We start from the raw sequence: 19,890 nt of genomic DNA, 5'->3' as shown, positions 1-19,890 counted from the left end.
TATTTTCCTCCATAGCTGGTGATGATCCACATCATGCCGGTGAAAGACCAGTTACCAAAAGAGGTCACAGGAACTACACGGCATCTTGTTATCAAAGAAACTGAAATCCTGCCAATCACAAAGAACCATCTCCACTTCACAGACACCGAATCTCCAGATAACCAGCTATTGTACACAGTTACTAAACCGTGCTTTTCTCCTTCCTTGCCCAGGTATGTGTACGTTGTTTTTTAAATCAATATCTCAATAAACTCTAAAACAAATGAAAATAAGATGTAATATTGTTATCTTAAACATTTCAGCACACAGGATGCGGGGAAATTAATTTTTACAGACACAATTAAAAATGTACAAAAAGATCCCACTCTTCCTTCATTGAAATCTTTTACTCAGGTAAGAAAAAAAAATATCTGTTTATTTTTATAACTTTGTTTCAGTGCAGACCAAGCAGGCAGGCATCTGAGTGTGACTTGAGATCTGAGGCAACATTAAGCATTGTATTGAATCGCTTTAAAGAGAGGTGCAAGTTTGTCCTCTATGAGGTATTAGTTCAAGTGAAACATTCTGTGCTATGTAGAAAACTATAGGCATATCAGGAGAATTTGATAGCCTCCAGCAAAAAAGTTGTAGAGTTTAGGCATAGATGAGAGGACTTGTTTTGCATTTTGTTATATTTAGGTCTGACTTTTGACAGTGCATTTGTCAATTTGACCTACTCCTTACAAATATATAGAGTGGCCTTTGCCCAGCTGTTGAAGGTCTTGATGGCTTTCAGTAGGCTGGGTGTGATCGGTCCGGGACGCAGAGAAGCACATCTGATGGTGGTAGGTCAGTGGTGGTGTGGGATGGAGATGCTAACCTGAAGAGGCCTAGTCTGTCAAGGTCATCAGTTGTGGCTTCTCAAATGTGATATGGCTGAGGAAGATGAAAATCAGTTCCAAGAGTCATCTGCTAGCATGGGTGAGTCTGGTCACATGGTAGGTGAGGTGGAGGTTTCTGAGGTTTCCTAAGAGAGGCATCAAATTTGGGTCTGTGCTATCTTCTAGGTGAATGTTCAGTTCTGAGAGGAGGATGAAGGGGCTGAGTCAATGTACAAAAGCTGGTTTGTAATCCTTACCTTATCTACCATACCTCTTTTTGCTTCTGTGTAAAATGAAGCATGGGCAGTAAGGAACCCTACTTTATAATTCTTAATTTTTCTATGGTATTGCAATAATTGAATGACTTTATTGAAGACTCATATGTTACTTGAGCTTCAGTTCCCATAGAAACAAAAAGACAATTGTGATGAAGACAACAGAGTCTTCAACAAAGACCATTCTGCATTGTGCAGATAGGGAGCTTTAAAATGAAAGGGTTTCAATGTGTTTCCCTGTATTAGCAAATTAAACCAAGACCGATTGGTATTGCTAATGCTTTTATCTTTTTGAGATTTACAATAGCAGTCCAAGTAGCATTTGCAACGTGTAGTGTGTGTACCATCTTCAATTGTTAGCTTATTGTGGAGATAAGATAATACAGTGGATTTTGAAGATAATCTGGTAGCCAGCGCAGATTGATCCAAAGATAAAAAATATGATTTGGGGGGTCGCTTGGAGCCAATGGAGTGAGCAGCAGAGCTGGCAAGCTCCCAAGGCTATGCCGCCATCCAGCCTCATTCAATAATAAAACTGTCGTGTCGGCCCCTGAGACGAGTGGAGGGGGGCCTTGTGTGAATCCTCTGGGGTAGACTGGGTCCCATTCAGTGAGCGATTGGGACTGCCTGGAGTGATTTATACCGCTGGTGAAGTGCGGCTGCAAGATGGTGGCACCGGCTGCAATCGGGTGAGGGTTTGCTGATCTGCCAGCTACTGTGAAGCTCCCCTACACATGATGGGGACCTGCGGAAGTGGCCCAGTTACTCTGTGGACCTAGTTAATGCTTGCTGATGCTGCCCAGAGCAGGGGCCTCCGATGCCGCTGTGGCTGTTATGGTGCAGCCTGGAGAGTATACAGCCCTTATCAGAAGCCAGCCACTCAGAGAGAAGTGGAGCAGGACACCGAGGCTGCAACATATGGATAAGCAGCAACTGCCTAGCTGCCCAGGCCGTGCCCCAATGGTGCCTTTGCTTTCGGAGGAACCAATGTATCGGTGAATGAGCCCAGCTGTTTGGGAACATTGTACCTACATCGAGGAGCTCCCATTGCTCTGGAGACAAGGCAGTGCTAGCCCTATACACCTCTGACTATGGGCCACAGCACAAGATGGAAGGAGCATAGGGGAGCAATCGGCTGACCTGAGTATCCTATGGGATAACCAGTGCAAATTAGTGGACCGCATAGTGACCATGGAGCGCACTGTCAGTGATATGCAACTCATAGTGGGGGGCCTCACAACTCAAATGGCAGATGTGATGAAGCAGCTGAGTGCTCTAAAATACAGAGCAGAGGAAGAAGAGAGCAGAGCAGGCATGGACAATTTGTGTGTGGTGGGCCTCCTGAAGCAGATAGAGGGATCCTTTGAAGGAGCTGGCTCAGAGGGATCGCCTGCGGGCTGTGGCGGTGGCAAGCATTGGAGTGGCTTGGGTGGAAATCCAGCCAGAGTACGGAGGAGAGCCCTCAAGTGCATCAGTGTCAGAGCTGGAGTCTGACTACACCCTGCACACCACCTCTGGTACCGAACTGCCAGGGATCCCACCTTAGACTGCTGATAAACTGGGGTGATTGCGAGATGCGAACATGGTCGGATGTACTATATGTAGTTGCATGGGGCTGGTGGAGTGCCCTGTTACTTTGTCTGATCCTACAGAGCCCGACTGGCATACCCTGACGTGGGCTTCTTTATCCCAGTCCTTAATAGTTCACCTGTGATTCGGACAAGGTTTATCTGTTATGATTTGTCATTGTTTGAAAGGGGGGTTTATTGCTTGAGCCCAGAGAGTTTTCTGCATGCACATTGGGATGCATGCTTTAGTTGGGGGCCATATGCGGGAGTGCGTTTAATGCTGTTTAACTTACATGATGGCATGTACACTCACTGGATATAAAGTAAATTCTTGGAATGAGGCTTAACAGCATGTCCGAGTGCTACAGAGTTGGGGGGTCCACATTGCCCTTCTGCAGAATACGACTTAACAGTGATGGAGAGGGTTGCACTGCAGAGGCGCTGATGGGGACACAACTTACACCACTTATTCAACTTTTGCTGAGGTTGTCATTTGGCTTAGGCCAGGGACGTAGTTCCACATTTTGGAGAAAAAGGTGGATATGGAGGGTAAGTATGTGGTGCTTATTGATAGGCTGAGGGGTAAATATCTTATGATTGCCACATTTATGCACCTAACATGGATCAGCCCAAATTTCTAGATGCAGGCTGTACGGAAATGGGTTTCTGTTGCAGGAACCCCCGCCCATTTTTTGCCTGATACCTGGTGCACTTTTCCTCGGTTTGCCCTGGGTCCCTGCCAATCAGACACCCAGGACCTGTGTTTCTTCCCTAAAAACTGTACTAAAGCCTAAACCCAATTGGCATCTCTGGCCACATGTCAGCCCCTGGTAAATGGTACCCTAGGTACCCAGGGCATTGTGACCAGAGAAGACCCCTAAGGGCTGCAGCACTTATTGCCACCCTTAGGGACCCTGTACCCTGACGCACACACAGTGCTTTTGCAGGCTGAGTGTCCTGGTGCAGAACTAAACAAAGAGCCGACATGGCACACACCCCTGTGTGCCATGCCCACAAACCCACGGCCCTGGCATACATCAGCCACCCCTCCAGCTGGGTGCCCTATGCCAGTGGTGTGGGGAACAGGTGCATGAGCCCTGTGCCCCTATAGTACCCAGGGCCATTCCTGGGCACTTTAAGTGCAGTGATGACATTAAGAGTATATGGTGTTGGGAGGTTGTCATTATGAATTCCACAGCACCATAACGGCTACACCGAAGACTGACAAGTTTGATTTCAAAATTCTCAGCACATTAAACCCACACTGATGCCAGTGTGGGAGTTAATGTAAAATGCACTACAGAGGGAATCTTAGAGATGCCCCCTGAAACCTAACCTACAATCCACATCTTGTCTGAGAGGCTGCCTAGGCTGCCACACCCCTGGGTGGTGAGCCCCCGCTCTATTGGGCCTGCAGCAATGCACATCCTGGGACGAGGTGCCAAGCCTCCTCCCCCAGAATGGGCAGGGGAAGCTTCAAAGGTATTCCGCCTTTGTGAGCTTCTCCAGACCACTTACTGTACTCAGCAACTGGTCCCCACCAGTTCTGATCCCCACTCTGGCGGTCAAACTCTACGTCAGGAACGGGGTGTGCCAGCCTGTGCCAACTCCACCACTCAGGTTGGAGATGCGAGGTGAAGCACAACTCCGGGCTACCACCATCTTGAGGATAGGGAGCCCTACCCACTCACAGCTAGGCTCCTGCCCCCCTCCCACAGGAGAGGGGCAGGTTAGGCAGTGTACCTACACCAGGACATGGACCTATTGGTCCCTGCCCTCACCCTACCTGTAACACCCCTAAATTTAGTATTTAGGGTCACCGTGAACCTTCCTTCGGCAGTTCCCAATACCAAAACAAGCAAGAAGATCAAGCAACAAGAAGACCTGCCGTGCAGCTGCTAAGAAGAGGATGACACCAACTGACTTGACCCCAGCCCTACCGGCCTGTCGACCCTCAAACCTGCTCCTGCAAAACCCCGGCTTCTTCTGTGGTCAGCAACCTCAAAAACCCCAAAAGACCGGACTGCCTTGTGACTCTACCAATACCGGGACTCCCACGAGCAGTGGTTCTGCTCAAGCAACAATACCCCTGGTGCCAGCCAGGAACCGCGAATCCAGCACACTCTGCACCCGCGAAGCCCGGCCTGTGCCTGAGTGAACAAAGACCCTGAGGACGTCCCCCCGGCGATTCTGACCTGGAATCCAGTGCCCAAGGACTCTCCTTGATGTACTTGACGATGCCTGCAGCCTCAGGACAAGGGACCCTTCCAACCGCGACCAGAAGGGAGTAAGATTTCCCGACCTTAAAAGATACCCCTGCACAGGGTGCCCCACGGCTCCCTGTGCCCAACTCCTGGGGGCCTACCTATCCTACAAGATCCCAAATTACCCCTCGAAGTGTTGGTCGCTCCAGAAGATCCTCTGTCCCCGAGCCTGCAGCCTTTGTTCCCTTTTCAAGATCTCCATTGAATAACATTGAGCGCCCGACGGCTCAAAAGCACCCTGCACCCAGCCGCCCGAGTCCCTCTGGCAGTGCAACCTTGGTCCTATCCTGCTTACCCATTTGCCCTGAGCAAGTGACCAGAAGCCCAGCTCTCACAGCCGCGTGGCCTGCTAGCCAGCAGCCACCAACCGCAGGCCCCCTGCCTCTCATTGGATAACATTGGGCATAACTACCTCTGCACCGGGCTGCCACTGTGCCGCTGAGGGTGTACCAACTGTACCTACCTGACCCTGGAGGATCCCTGAGTCTAAGCCCAGAACCTTAACTCTGCCAGTCGAGTACTTACCTAAAAGCCGATAATTCACTTTTCTTCCATAGGCTACCATTGACTGGTTTCACTTGGAAATTCTTCTGTGTGTGGAGTTTTGGAACTTTAAAATATTCACCTAAAATCAGCCGAACACCGAATTTCGATTCACTCACCTGTTATCACGAGAGACCTCAGTGCTGCACCTTTTAGCCCAGCACAAACCCTGAAAAGTAATTTTAACCGTACTTACCAATAACCTGAATTTTCTTCCATAGGAAACCATTGACTGTTTTTCCGTGAAATTTCTTCTCTGTGTCGATTTTTGCAAACTACAAATATTCTTTAAAAATCGTACCAAGTACCAAAACGTAATTACTTACCTGTTTAAATAGAGATCCCAGTGCTGAACCTAGGAGTCCAGTACTGGATTACAAAAGTAACATGAACATATGTTACCTGCAAAGCGAATTTCCTTCCGTAGGATAACATTGGTAATTTCAACTGAAAAAGTTTCTAAGTGCAACTTTTAAAAATACAATAATATTCCTTAAAAATCACTACTGTAACCAAAACGCTTTTACTTAACTGTTTACAGCTCATGTCCCGGGACTGAATCTAGGATCCAGTCCTGTGGTTAGAAAAGTAATCTACAAAGTAACTAATTGCATTTATCTAGAAATTCTCATTGAGCTCAATGTTGCATTGTGTTTGAAATTGTGTTGCCTTTTGCAGCAAACTGTAACTATTGCATTCAAAAAGTATATTGCCTACTTGAAAAGTATTTAACTAAAGAAACTCATCCTGAGAAAATATATTTTGATACCTTGTTGCTTCAAAAAGAAAACAACAATATATTTTGATACAAAACAATTGGCCTAGAGTTCAGTTCTTGAGTGTGTGAGACCATTTGCTGACTGAGCGTGTACAATAAATGCTTTACACTGTCCTCTGATACTGCCTTACTGCTCAACCAAGCTACCACTTTAGAGAGTAAGGTTATATCTAACTTTAGCCTCTGCCATACCTCTGGGGACTGTGGACTCTGTGGACACTGTACCTTACTTTGGTCCAGTATATACAGAGCCACTTTCTTACACAGGCTCCTTGGTCCTGGCTCCATATATGACGTCCCCCATAATTATTGGGGGAGATTTGATTGTATAACAGAGCAGACCCTGCTTTAAATAGGCCGCACCCACACTTGTGCGACTTCAGTCCTGTGGACAGCCAAAATGTTTCTGACTAGATCTGCTATTGAAGATTAGTGGACATCAGGCAAGAGGCACATCTCGCTATTCACAACTGATCATTTTATTCACATCTTCATGACTTACACATAAGACTTGAAATGTTTCTTTGCAACTCCACAGTCCATAAAGAAATAGTGTACTCAGAGTATTTAGCAGGGATGTTGAGTCTGAGAACCGGGAAGACCAGTTGTTTTGCGATGCCATGGGTGAGGAAATACACCGTTAGTTTTCAGTGAACACGGGGTCCACTGACTCTGTTTTGGTGGAGTGGCAGGCTTTTAAGACAGTTGTGCGGGGACACTCTATCGCCCACACGGGGTGAGTTCAGTGGGCTTTGCAGGGTGAGACACAGACACAGGAGTTTGCACCTTGGTTGCATGAGTGCTGTAGATACACTGACCCCATGATGCTTTGCTCGTAGCAAAGGAAAAGCTAGCAGCACTTCTGCAGGAACTGTGTTAGTTTGATTATATGGTGTAAATGATCAGAACCCATGCAGATTGGGACAATGCTGGTGTGTTGTTGGCATGGTTACTAATCCCACTAAATGAAGGTCGTAGAGTTGTCTGATGAGGTCAATGCCCAACTCTATGATATGATTAGTATTAACTGACTGTTCCTATTCTATTATACTACTGTGTATGCACGCTGGCCGATGAGGCCCACCTTCCCATTCTTAGACCCCCTGCCCTTGCCAACCCGCTCCCCGGATATGGCACAGGCGGTTGGCATGGAAATATCAAAAGTATGGACATTTCATTGGACATATCAACGCCATGGCCCCGGGTAAGGTGCCGGGATCGGATGGGCTTCCGGTGGAGTTTTATGTCACCTATGTTGCCCAATTGGTGCCCTGGCTGGCGGAGATCTACAGGAGGGTGCAGCCTACCAGTGTCTTGCCACCCACTACGAAGGAGGCATTGATAATCTTCATACTTAATGCAGGATGGCATCCTCCACAGCGATGAATATTAGGCGGGTGACAACACTGCTGCTAGATGCCTCAGAGATCAATAAGGAAGCAGAGGTGATGTCCGTGCATATTGAAAAGACTTTCAATGACTTGGACTGGGAATATCTGTAATCAGTGATGCACAAGATGGGCCCTGGTGGAGGTTTCATTGCTTGAACCAGGATTCTGTATGCTGACCCTATGGCCAGGGTTTAAACAGGTGGGGTGATATCATTGGTCTACGGGGAGGAACGAGACACATGGCAGGGTTATCCCCTATCCCCCTTGCTTTTTGCCATTGCAATGGAGCCCTCGGCCTGCAGGGCCCACAAAGGCACCTGTTACGGGGATATCGCACTCTGGGGATTGTTCACTGAATTGCCCTCTATACAGATGAAATGCTGTTTTTCCTTCAGGACCATTGGGTTGATGTTTCCAGGGCTTCTCGTCTACTGGATGACTTTGGGAATATCTTGGGCTGGCTCACCAATTGGCAGGAGCCCATGGTGTTCCCCTTGCAACCCATCATGTGGGGGTTTAGTGGGAGCCCACCACATTTCGGTATTTGGGGGTGCAGCTCTATGGGACAGAAGTTACACTGCTGGAGGGCAACGTGGACCAGGCCCTTATGATACTCCACAGAGGAATAAACTTCTGGAAAATGCTCCCTATGTATGTGGGAGGGCGGGTAGAGTTTGCCAAAATCTTAGCGTTGTCCGGGCTGCTGTATTACTTCTCCACCCTCCCCATTATTATCCCCAGTAGGAAGTTTCGGGAGCTGCACTTATTCATTTGAGGCTCGGGTAGGCACTGTGTGGCCTTTTTAAAACTACAAAAAACACAGTTGATGGACAGAATGTAGAACAATGTCATACATTCACCCCAGTACAAGGATCTTGGCCTAAATCCATCGTTTTTTTGCACTCCACACCACCCTGGGTTAGACACTGGCTATATGCAAATCAGCTCTGACCCTGTGCCTCATGGGAACAGTCCAGTCCGAACTACCAAGCCATGTCTTTCCCAGACCGGAATCAAGCTTCCAAGGACCGGTTTATGGCTATCAGCCTTCATCAGCCTGGATAGCTTGACTCCAGTGGTGTGGAGAGCCTGGGACTCACGTCTGAGAATACCCAGCACTCTCGGGGTGAAAATTGCAAAAAACACAGTTGATGGACAGAATGTAGAACAATGTCATACATTCACCCCAGTACAAGGATCTGGGCCTAAATCCATCGTTTTTTTGTACTCCACACCACCCTGGGTTAGACACTGGCTATATGCAAATCAGCTCTGACCCTGTGCCTCATGGGAACAGTCCAGTCCGAACTACCAAGCCATGTCTTTCCCAGACCGGAATCAAGCATCCAAGGACCGGTTTCTGGCTATCAGCCTTCATCAGCCTGGATAGCTTGACTCCAGTGGTGTGGAGAGCCTGGGACTCACGTCTGAGTATACCCAGCACTCTCGGGGTGAAAATTGCAAAAAACACAGTTGATGGACAGAATGTAGAACAATGTCATACATTCACCCCAGTACAAGGATCTGGGCCTAAATCCATCGTTTTTTTGCACTCACACCACCCTGAGTTAGACACTGGCTATATGCAAATCAGCTCTGACCCTGTGCCTCATGGGAACAGTCCAGTCCGAACTACCAAGCCATGTATTTCCCAGACCGGAATCAAGCATCCAAGGACCGGTTTCTGGCTATCAGCCTTCATCAGCCTGGATAGCTTGACTCCAGTGGTGTGGAGAGCCTGGGACTCACGTCTGAGTATACCCAGCACTCTCGGGGTGAAAATTGCAAAAAACACAGTTGATGGACAGAATGTAGAACAATGTCATACATTCACCCCAGTACAAGGATCTGGGCCTAAATCCATCGTTTTTTTTGCAGTCCACACCACCCTGGGTTAGATGGATTTAGGCCCAGATCCTTGTTTATGCCGCTTTCCCAATATTGGTGTTCTCTCTGGACCAAGCTATGAGGTGGGAGGTGTTGGGAATGTTGGTTAGGTGTTCTAGTTACTTTGACATTTGAGCATCTGCACAGGGTGGGAGCAGTCTTACTTGAGCACAGGCACTGTATAGACCTTGATCTACCTAGATTAAGGTGTAAGGTCGGGTGACTGCTCTTCATTTGCTGGGTTTCCTGTACTGTGGGAGTGGTTATCCAATATGCTGATGTACGCCTGTTTCTTAATCCCCCATGAAAATGTCAGTAAGTTGTGTTTTCCCCCAAAAAAGAAGAGTACAATAAATATGATAATTTCTTTTTGCTCTAATAACTAGATGAGCTGCTGAGTCTGGTGTCTAGGATGTGAAGTGGACATTTGGTGAATGATACCACAGTAGATCTAGACCTCAACTGAAATCATCAAACAAACATTACAGAATACCTTTTGTTGGTGATTGTTAGAGATTCGGAAATGGGGAAAGAGAACTGTTTTATTTTACTCTGCACTGGATGGCTTCTGGAATTGGAGACACTGTTGATTTTGGTCAGTAATGCAGAACAGCATTTCCTTTGGCTAGTTGGGATATCACTGTTGCGTGCACTACTGATTTGAATTTCTTTAGCAGAATCATGAATTTAATTTTCCTTAGCATGTGAATCTTGATGATAACTTATTTATCTAGTTTGTGATGCAATTCTCTGGATTGATGTTCCCCTTGCAACCCATCATGTGGGGGTTTAGTGGGAGCCCACCACATTTCGGTATTTGGGGGTGCAGCTCTATGGGACAGAAGTTACACTGCTGGAGGGCAACGTGGGCCGGGCCCTTATGATACTCCACAGAGGAATAAACTTCTGGAAAATGCTCCCTATGTATGTGGGAGGGCGGGTAGAGTTTGCCAAAATCTTAGCGTTGTCCGGGCTGCTGTATTACTTCTCCACCCTCCCCATTATTATCCCCAGCAGGAAGTTTCGGGAGCTGCACTTATTCATTTGAGGCTCGGGTAGGCACTGTGTGGCCTTTTTAAAACTACAAAAAACACAGTTGATGGACAGAATGTAGAACAATGTCATACATTCACCCCAGTACAAGGATCTGGGCCTAAATCCATCGTTTTTTTGCACTCCACACCACCCTGGGTTAGACACTGGCTATATGCAAATCAGCTCTGACCCTGTGCCTCATGGGAACAGTCCAGTCCGAACTACCAAGCCATGTCTTTCCCAGACCGGAATCAAGCATCCAAGGACCGGTTTCTGGCTATCAGCCTTCATCAGCCTGGATAGCTTGACTCCAGTGGTGTGGAGAGCCTGGGACTCACGTCTGAGTATACCCAGCACTCTCGAGGTGAAAATTGCAAAAAATACAGTTGATGGACAGAATGTAGAACAATGTCATACATTCACCCCAGTACAAGGATCTGGGCCTAAATCCATCGTTTTTTTTGCAGTCCACACCACCCTGGGTTAGATGGATTTAGGCCCAGATCCTTGTTTATGCCGCTTTCCCAATATTGGTGTTCTCTCTGGACCAAGCTATGAGGTGGGAGGTGTTGGGAATGTTGGTTAGGTGTTCTAGTTACTTTGACATTTGAGCATCTGCACAGGGTGGGAGCAGTCTTACTTGAGCACAGGCACTGTATAGACCTTGATCTACCTAGATTAAGGTGTAAGGTCGGGTGACTGCTCTTCATTTGCTGGGTTTCCTGTACTGTGGGAGTGGTTATCCAATATGCTGATGTACGCCTGTTTCTTAATCCCCCATGAAAATGTCAGTAAGTTGTGTTTTCCCCCAAAAAAGAAGAGTACAATAAATATGATAATTTCTTTTTGCTCTAATAACTAGATGAGCTGCTGAGTCTGGTGTCTAGGATGTGAAGTGGACATTTGGTGAATGATACCACAGTAGATCTAGACCTCAACTGAAATCATCAAACAAACATTACAGAATACCTTTTGTTGGTGATTGTTAGAGATTCGGAAATGGGTAAAGAGAACTGTTTTATTTTACTCTGCACTGGATGGCTTCTGGAATTGGAGACACTGTTGATTTTGGTCAGTAATGCAGAACAGCATTTCCTTTGGCTAGTTGGGATATCACTGTTGCGTGCACTACTGATTTGAATTTCTTTAGCAGAATCATGAATTTAATTTTCCTTAGCATGTGAATCTTGATGATAACTTATTTATCTAGTGTGTGATGCAATTCTCTGGATTGATGTAAGTATCTATAATGTAACCCAGGGATCTATTAACTTTCACAAAGGTAGGAGATAGACTCAGATTTATTTAGTCCATCCAAGATTATTTGTTAGGGAAAGGATTTGGGGAATATTGTCTGAGGAAGCTTATTTTTTTAGCCAGGATAGATGTAAGTGAGGAGTAAGTCATGATGTGCAGACAAATCAACCTACTGCTATAATAAGTCACCGGTGGTTGACCTTCCACTTTGTTATTCAATAAGGTGTTTATAGTCAGTGATAAGTTTCTGGTTGTGGTCTAATCTTTGTACCAATTTAACAGCCCGTAAAATGATTACATAAAGCTTTTATTTCAATTCTGTCTTATGTGTCAATCGGATTTCTAAAAAAGATTATTAAGACCTCTTTCCGCTTGCTGTGTTTTCATACTTTTATTCCCTTCCTGTGTTTTCTATGCATTATATAATAAGGTGGATGTTTGTTTGCACTGGCAATTATCTCATTCTTTATAAATCACTGGAAGCCAGCACCATATTAAGACTGTCAAGTTTGGTATCTTTAACTCCGTAGTCTGAAGAGTACTGACAATTTTAGTTAATGTTTATTGAAATATTCTGTCAAGAAATGTAGAATTTTTTACTAGTCTCACATTGGAGGTTCTAAAAAAATATTAAAAATAGAAAATGTAAAAAGTTATTTTGTCATGAGAGAATTGTAATATCTAGTTGGAGTAATATTTTTGTGTTTATGATTATGTTTTTAATTTGTGTAGTGAGAATATTCTTTTTAAAAGGCTCATGAATTCTGAATGTCACGTTAATCCTTAAACATTAGTATTAGGTGATATTTATATTGCCTCTGATGTATCGAAAAACATACTTAGCAACATAAGGATATTCGATTTATAAGATTCGATCCAACTTGTAAGTATTCAATTTACAAGCCTACATAATATATTGAGACACGATTGATACATAACAAGTGCATTTTTTCACTATCAAGTGATGAACTAGCATAATGGACTTGGAAAATATGTGAGGTTGTATCATTATTTCCAAATCTTGGAAAATATGTGAGGTTGTAACATTATTTCCAAATCTTGGAGATGATCAATTGTTTCTTCCTTTCAGTTATTGATCCATGGATAGTATTTTGACTACGGAGGTAAAAGAGTTTTGAACAATACTAGTAAGCCTCTATATAAGCTAATAATGTACTTCCGCATCTTAGTTTAATCCCTGATGAACTGAGTCAAGTGTAGGTTCACTTTCTCATTTCCATGGACTATGTTCTAGGTTTCCCGTCTCTGGTGTTGCTTCAATCTCTGCAAACCATAGAAGACAAATGCGGGGGGGTGAGGGTGATGTTCATCATATTGTGCTACTAACGGTAGTTTCTTCCACAGCCAGTATTTCTCAACTTCTCCCATAAAAAAAGAGAAAATCGAGCTCTCATTGCAGCTCATTGTTTTTTGTAGGTATAAAAAAACAGATTATTGGTAACACAAAATTTGAACATCTCAGTGATCATAAAGTTTCTTTCCAAGAGCTGTACTTAGCTTGTCGCCAATGCTTTTTTGACTGCTTCCAATACATCTCGGTGTTTGATAGATGTATACAGACTGATAACATCAATTGTAGCCAATGTACATTCTGCTTGCCAGTTTATATTATTCAGTTTTTTTTAAGGATGTCCTTGGTATCATGGCTATACAAAGGTAGCTCCTTCATAAATGGTTTTAGTTCCCCAAATATGAATTCTCCAAGTCGCAAACTCGTTGATTACATTTCAGAAATGATGGGAAGTCCAGCTTGTTTAGTTTAAGTAGTATATACATTGTTGGCAGCACTGGGCATTTGATATAAAAGTATTGCTTTTCTTCCAAGGTCATGAGACTTTTATTGAAACATTTATCAAATTGTTCAGCTCATTTGTTCTGGATGTCTCTAGGGTTATCATTCCAATAGTCGACTGATCTCCTTCAAGTAATCAGTTTTATCAAGAATCATTTCCTCCCTTGTCAGCCTCCTTAATTATTAGATCCTGATTGTTGTGCAGTTCATCTATTGCTTGTTTATGTTTTTCATTGATAATTTAAGAGATGAATTTGATTTTAGAAACAAATTTTTTATGTATTTTTCCATATTCCCTAATATTGCAGTTTGGAAAAGGTCAACTGAATTATCAGGAGACAGGACTGTTGTGAATGTTGATTTTAAAGAGTTTACTTGTTTTGTGTGTTATATAACAGTTACCAGTTCCATTGCTGTGTCAAGAATTGAGCCACTTAGGCAAGTATCTTCTAGGTCTGAAACACTGGTCAGTAAATATATGTTTTCAAGATCTTGTGATACGCTTCTTGTTGGTAATTGGAATTTCTATACGTCAGTTTTGTTTTTTACGAGATCCCATCTGGCAGTAGGACAATAGGCTAAACCTTTATTTAAGACTTCATTTGTGAGGTCGTAAGGCTATTTTTAGAGTGGATAACCCTGATTGCTTGTTGTTGTCTCTTACTTTATTGTGCTTTTCTCCGTTCTCTTGTTTGAACGCCTGATGTTGATGGTTCTTTATGTTTTGAAATCGCTGAAATCTTGTGCATTTAGGTTCCCCAAATGGTGTCTGTGAACTTATTCGTAAAAAGTTTCTTCAACCTTACTTGTGGATGGGTAGCCTCCTTACCAAGCAATTCTATATCGGACATTAATAAGGCTTCAGCTGTATTGATTGGTTCTGTTGCTACGTTTCCAGGTTTGAGGTTATCATATTTACGTGCAAAACTATATACTCCTTCAAGCCAATAATCATTGATAATGGCTTATGAGAACATCAATGGGAGACTAGTCAATTCTAGAATTCTTGATAGAATATGTCAATAAAAACTTAACTAATATGGTCGGTACTCATCAGAATACTGACTTAAGGATACCAAACTTGACAATCTTAATATGGCAAATGCGAAAATATGAAAATAATGACAGGGAGGAAGGACTTTGTGTGCGCACTAAAGCTCAAAATGTCTCTGACCTAAGGCCATTGAGTTCACTCTAAACAGGACTCATAGGGATCGAGAGATAGGGACCGCAGTGAGTACGGGAAAACAGGGATTTACCCTGAGATGTGTAAGTAACAAAGACTCTTATCTTACCTAGGCTTTTCTGTTAATAAAAGGGTACACAAATATCTGGATTTCCATCACAAATATATTTGCTTACAGGCTTATCTGGATCATTTTGAATTTATTTTTTTACTGGTTTTCGTATCACAAGCATATTAACTTGGAGGCATATCACGCCCAATTTTGAAACTATTTTATCAGTTATAGCTTTGTATGATATCCTGGAATAAGAGTATACACCCTTAACTATAGGCAGTGCCCAATTTCAGGAGATCAATGCTCCAAACAATCAAAAGGTAACAGCATGTGTAAAAAAGAAGTAACTAACAATAGAGGGTATAATCCAAATAAAATATTAACACTAAGGGAGATGCACAACCAATTTATTAACAGAGTACGGTGACTACAGTGATTAATAGATCCTAAAATGCCTGTGCTCCAATGATGATGGTAACTGATTATTTCAATGAACCATTAGATTGAGAGGAAACTAATCAAACATTGTGTCTAACTCCCAACGGAAGGAACAACAAGAAATAACTTAAGGGTTAGAAGATCAAGATGATTAAGTAATTACTGTGATAAACAAACATACTGCATATTGCTGATGAGACTTAGATAAACATACCAGAGACTATTTGGGATATATTATATCATGGTTCCCAATTTTGTAGATGTCTATAGAATGAAATACTCGATGATTAATGGAATAAAAGAACATTTGATGAAAATTTATTTTGTGTTTTCAATGACAAAGATCACACAATGGAATTAAATTAAACATGTTTATTTGTTCATAAAATAAAGTTTTGGGAACAATATGCTCAACATTTCTTTACAATTTGATGCTGACTGCGATGAAGCATGGCCAGATACACCACCCAAGTGCCTCTTGGGCAAAAGATTTTACCTTCTGATTTCGGTCCCAATTTATATGTTGGAAGGGAATTATGTTGTGGTGGCAATGGAGTGCCCTCCCTGCCAACATAGTGGTCCGCCTGCCTAATTTCGGGTGGACCTTAAGTTTTGCATTGGCTGAGACAGCCCTGGGGAGTAAGTTCTGTTGGAGAAAAGGCTACATGCCTCTCCATCCAATTTAGATGGGTGGACATGTATCCATTTTTTACTGTTCGTTACTGCCAAGTACAATCTGTCCGTAGGAGACAGTATAATTGTAACAGTGTTCCCCCCGGCATAGGAGTAGACTCCCATCGTGAGCGGAGCAATATTTTCTTTCTTTACAAAAAGAAAATCCCATTTATGGGTTTTCTTTTTATAAAGGAAAGGAAAAGAAAATGCTTTCAGCTAAGCAGACCCATAGCACTGCGTAAAATTGATTGACCGGAATCACAGTGACGCTGCTTCCTGGTATGCTTTTATAAATGACCGCAAGCTTGATGGTCATTTATAAGTGAGGTGGACCGAGTGATTTTTTTTGTCCCATGTGGTACGGGCACCACCCACCGACTGTGATTTTAATAGGGTCATTAGTCTTTTAGGTCCTAATCCACCAGAGGAGTATACTTCTGAAGCAGTCCCAGGGGAAGCACTTAAAGACTCATAGGGTATCAGACAAAGGCCAAACAGCAGTGCCTAACTGCTACTGGTCAGCTGGGCAGTTGCAGGAAAATTTTGTAGATTGTTGTGTCCCTGTAACTTTAACAGGTCAGCCTTGTGAACCTTGGAGTCGACTTGTTTGCCCTGCGTACAAGAAGGAGTGCAGGTCCAGTCCTTTAGGTTCTCTTCTTTAGTCTCAGACAAGAGGTCCACTCATCTTCTGATCTTCCACAAGTCCAGGAGTGTTCTGAAGTGGGTGGCTAGATATGCCACATTTATGATCTGCTTCAGCTAACGGGTGGGCTGACCCCTGAGGACGCCCTAACCAATGGAGTAAAGGTTTCCAGGGCCAATTCTACCCACTTTGGGCATTTGTAAGATGGTGAAAGTCTAAGTTTATTTTTGAGTGCTGGGTATGTGTGTGTGCCGTAATGTGGTATTCCTAGTGTCCTCCCAAACCTAACACTAAATTTGAGTTTTATCCATGTCCTGTACCCACAACAAACTTAAAAACAGATGTCTGGCAGTAAAAAAGCTGAGTTTTCAGCAACTAGACAGTAGATACACAAAATGTGCCTGGCATCCTCTTACCCTCCTTTGAAGTGCACGCTAAGGGGGTGATTAGAGACAGAATCTTACCTATCCCGTACAGTCGCTGTAGCATACCAGCAGCGCAATGGTTTAAATTCACTAGTGGCCTGTAATACGAGTGTAGTAATGCTCAGATTATAATTTTTTTAGGCTGAATTATTGGATAAGTGCAGTTTTTAAATAGAAAGTGAATTACCATATTGGGAGAATCAAAGAAGCTACAGCGACTGTGCAGGATAGGTACCTTACCTATGAGTTAGTTCATTTTGTGCTTAAAGTAGTGTTCGTGCCTCCGTGGTTTCAATTCCTAAACAAATGTTGCTACTGACTTATTTTCCACAGACATTGGAAATACAGAAGATAAACAAGGTACTATTGCTGTTGTTTAGTATTTTTTAAACCGACTTGGTTATTGTTCACGGGAGCTATTTACAGGATTAATGGTGCACTGATCAATAATATGAGATGACAGGGATTCACTAAGAGTGGAATTGATTTGTACAGGCACATATCAAAATGCTAATTTGGCTTAACATGATATATAAGCAATGTGGACAATCAGAGTTAATATAATATAGCATGTGATAAACGCTGCACATGTCTGTATATTCCCCTTGTGCACATAACTGGTGCTGTGTATGAGATTGGTGATGAATATCACAAATATCCAAAAATACAAATTAGTGACTTTATGTATTACTTCCAGCCCTGAGGAAGTCGTGGGTCTATATCCCAAAACGACGAAACGCGTTGGCGCAAGGGAGTGGAAGAACGCTGATCAAGTTAAACAAAATAGAAACAAGGAAAAGCATAACAAGTTGAAGATCTAGCTGTATATTGTTATATACTGTTAATTTATCTTATGGCATGTGCTTCGGAAAATTGTTGTAAAGTGCTTTGTATAAATGTAGAGGGATTCCCCATCCAATTAGCATCGTGTTAACATATTTATTATGCCTCTAGGATGGTTATCATTGTCTCTAGATTTTATTTTAATTGCTTTATAGGTTCTGAAATCTTCTCTTTGTATTGCAGAGCAATGTCTCTGACCTTGTCTGCCAGATTTATTATTAAAAATGATCTCGTCTTCAGTCTTTTAAGCCTTGAATTTCTTCCCTAGAGATGTTAGGTTTAGTTTACTTTCTCCTGGATTCACGGTACTGTAATTCTGTCAGGGTTTTTCAAAAGAAGACTGTTGGGATGGGAAAGGAAAGGAAGCTGTATGACTCCAAAGAGCATGCCACTATGTCTTGAGTTCCCAAAGTGAGTTTCAGGTGATATTGTTTTTTTTTACCTCCACATACTTGAAAATCATGGGTGAATGCTGAAGGCTCCCCGTGACATACCTTCTTCCCTCTCCTTCCTGAACTTGAACACCATCAGCTCACCATGGTGTAGAAGACTCATGTGGCAGCATGAATGGATTATAGTGGCAGGGCAGAATATTTAACCTATTTCCTACAAGAGAGAGTTCCCTACTGGTTATCTCATGTGCTTTAAGTGGATCTGCCAATCCTTGTATCAGGACTTTGAGTAGATCCAAGTGGGCTATGGACCGCAAACATGAGCAGCAGAATATACAAAGAGCGAGTGTGCCAATGCGACTGTGGCAACTCAGTAATCCATTTTGGATTCCTGAACTAAGGTGGTACATAAGATGAAGGTTGGAAAGAGCACATACAGTGATTTCAAATAAAGGGTTCTTCTAAAGTATTCCTGAGGCCCTTTGTAGTGTACAAGACTACTGGATGTGAAGGATAGGAAACAGAGGGTCCCTTTGAAGTGTAGGAAAGATTCCTGTCCTTTCCTGCTCCATTGGTAGCTGGAGGTACTTCAATTCAATTTCAAAATCTTTATTCGGCCTATATAGGTCATAAAAAGAATCCACAGAATAAATACATCAGACACATACATATAATAAATAAAATAAGATACAAATCTGGCTCTCTGGAATACAATCTCTAAAATACCATTATGGTCCAATACAATAAAACCATACTAATATAAAAAAGACTTCATGAGACCTACAACATACTCTATCATAAATGTACAATTAAAGTATGTGACAAAGGGAAAAACATCATACATTTACCCAACCATTGTTTTTCTTTATTTCTTTATTTTATTTATTTTGAAAGTTTTATATAGCGCGAACAAGATCTTCGCAGATATCAGAGCGCTTTACAGAGGAGAGGTGCAAATATACACAGATACATCTATAGTGTTAAAAGTACAGTGGAGTGATATCATAAACAATCAAGTAAGTCAATTTCAAAGTCAAACAAAAATGCAAAGGGTTTGAACAAGTAGTACAGATGAGCACTGAGTCTTTGAAGTTGATCCCCAGTAGTGGTTCAAGTGCATTTAGCCATGAGGATCGCTTTTACTTCTTTCTTTGTGCGGTAGTGATCTTCGCGGGAGGTGAGATCAGAAGGAACTCTGTTTTAAGGGCATTGAGTTTGAGATGATTAGCGGCCAGCCAGGATTGGGTGCTACTGATCGTTGAGTTCAAGAGCGTGATGTCATTGGGTGATTGTAGTTTGAGATAAAGTTGGGTGTCATCAGCATACATGTGGAAGTGTACATTGGATTCTTGTAGCAAGGTGGTGAGAGGTTCCATAACTAGGTTGAATAAAGTTGGGGATAGGGAGGATCCTTGTGGTATGCCTAGCGATACAGGTCTTGGCGCGGACATCAAGTTGTTGCTCTTGAATTTCTGCGACCTGTTATGCAGAAAGGACGTGAACCATTTGAGCACAGTCCCAGATAGGCCCATTCTTGTGTTTAATAGTTCGAGTAAATTCTC

At 43.0% G+C, this 19,890-nt stretch overlaps 1 protein-coding gene across 1 annotated transcript in view; it reads left to right on the top strand.

Moving 5' to 3' along the window:
* The window catches only part of LOC147747319 (FRAS1-related extracellular matrix protein 1-like), a 1,022,199-nt gene that overhangs the window by 215,855 nt on the left and 786,454 nt on the right, over positions 1-19,890 (top strand). The window contains exons 10-11 of the mRNA XM_086953165.1: positions 16-212; positions 303-393. Of these exons, the coding sequence (XP_086809291.1) occupies positions 16-212; positions 303-393 (288 nt within the window). The remainder of the gene's footprint in view (positions 1-15; positions 213-302; positions 394-19,890) is intronic.

Source organism: Lissotriton vulgaris, chromosome 1_1 (assembly GCF_964263255.1).
Source record: "Lissotriton vulgaris chromosome 1_1, aLisVul1.2, whole genome shotgun sequence".
In the NCBI taxonomy this organism is placed as follows: Eukaryota; Metazoa; Chordata; class Amphibia; order Caudata; family Salamandridae; genus Lissotriton; species Lissotriton vulgaris.
This window is presented reverse-complemented; position numbering and strand designations above follow the sequence as displayed.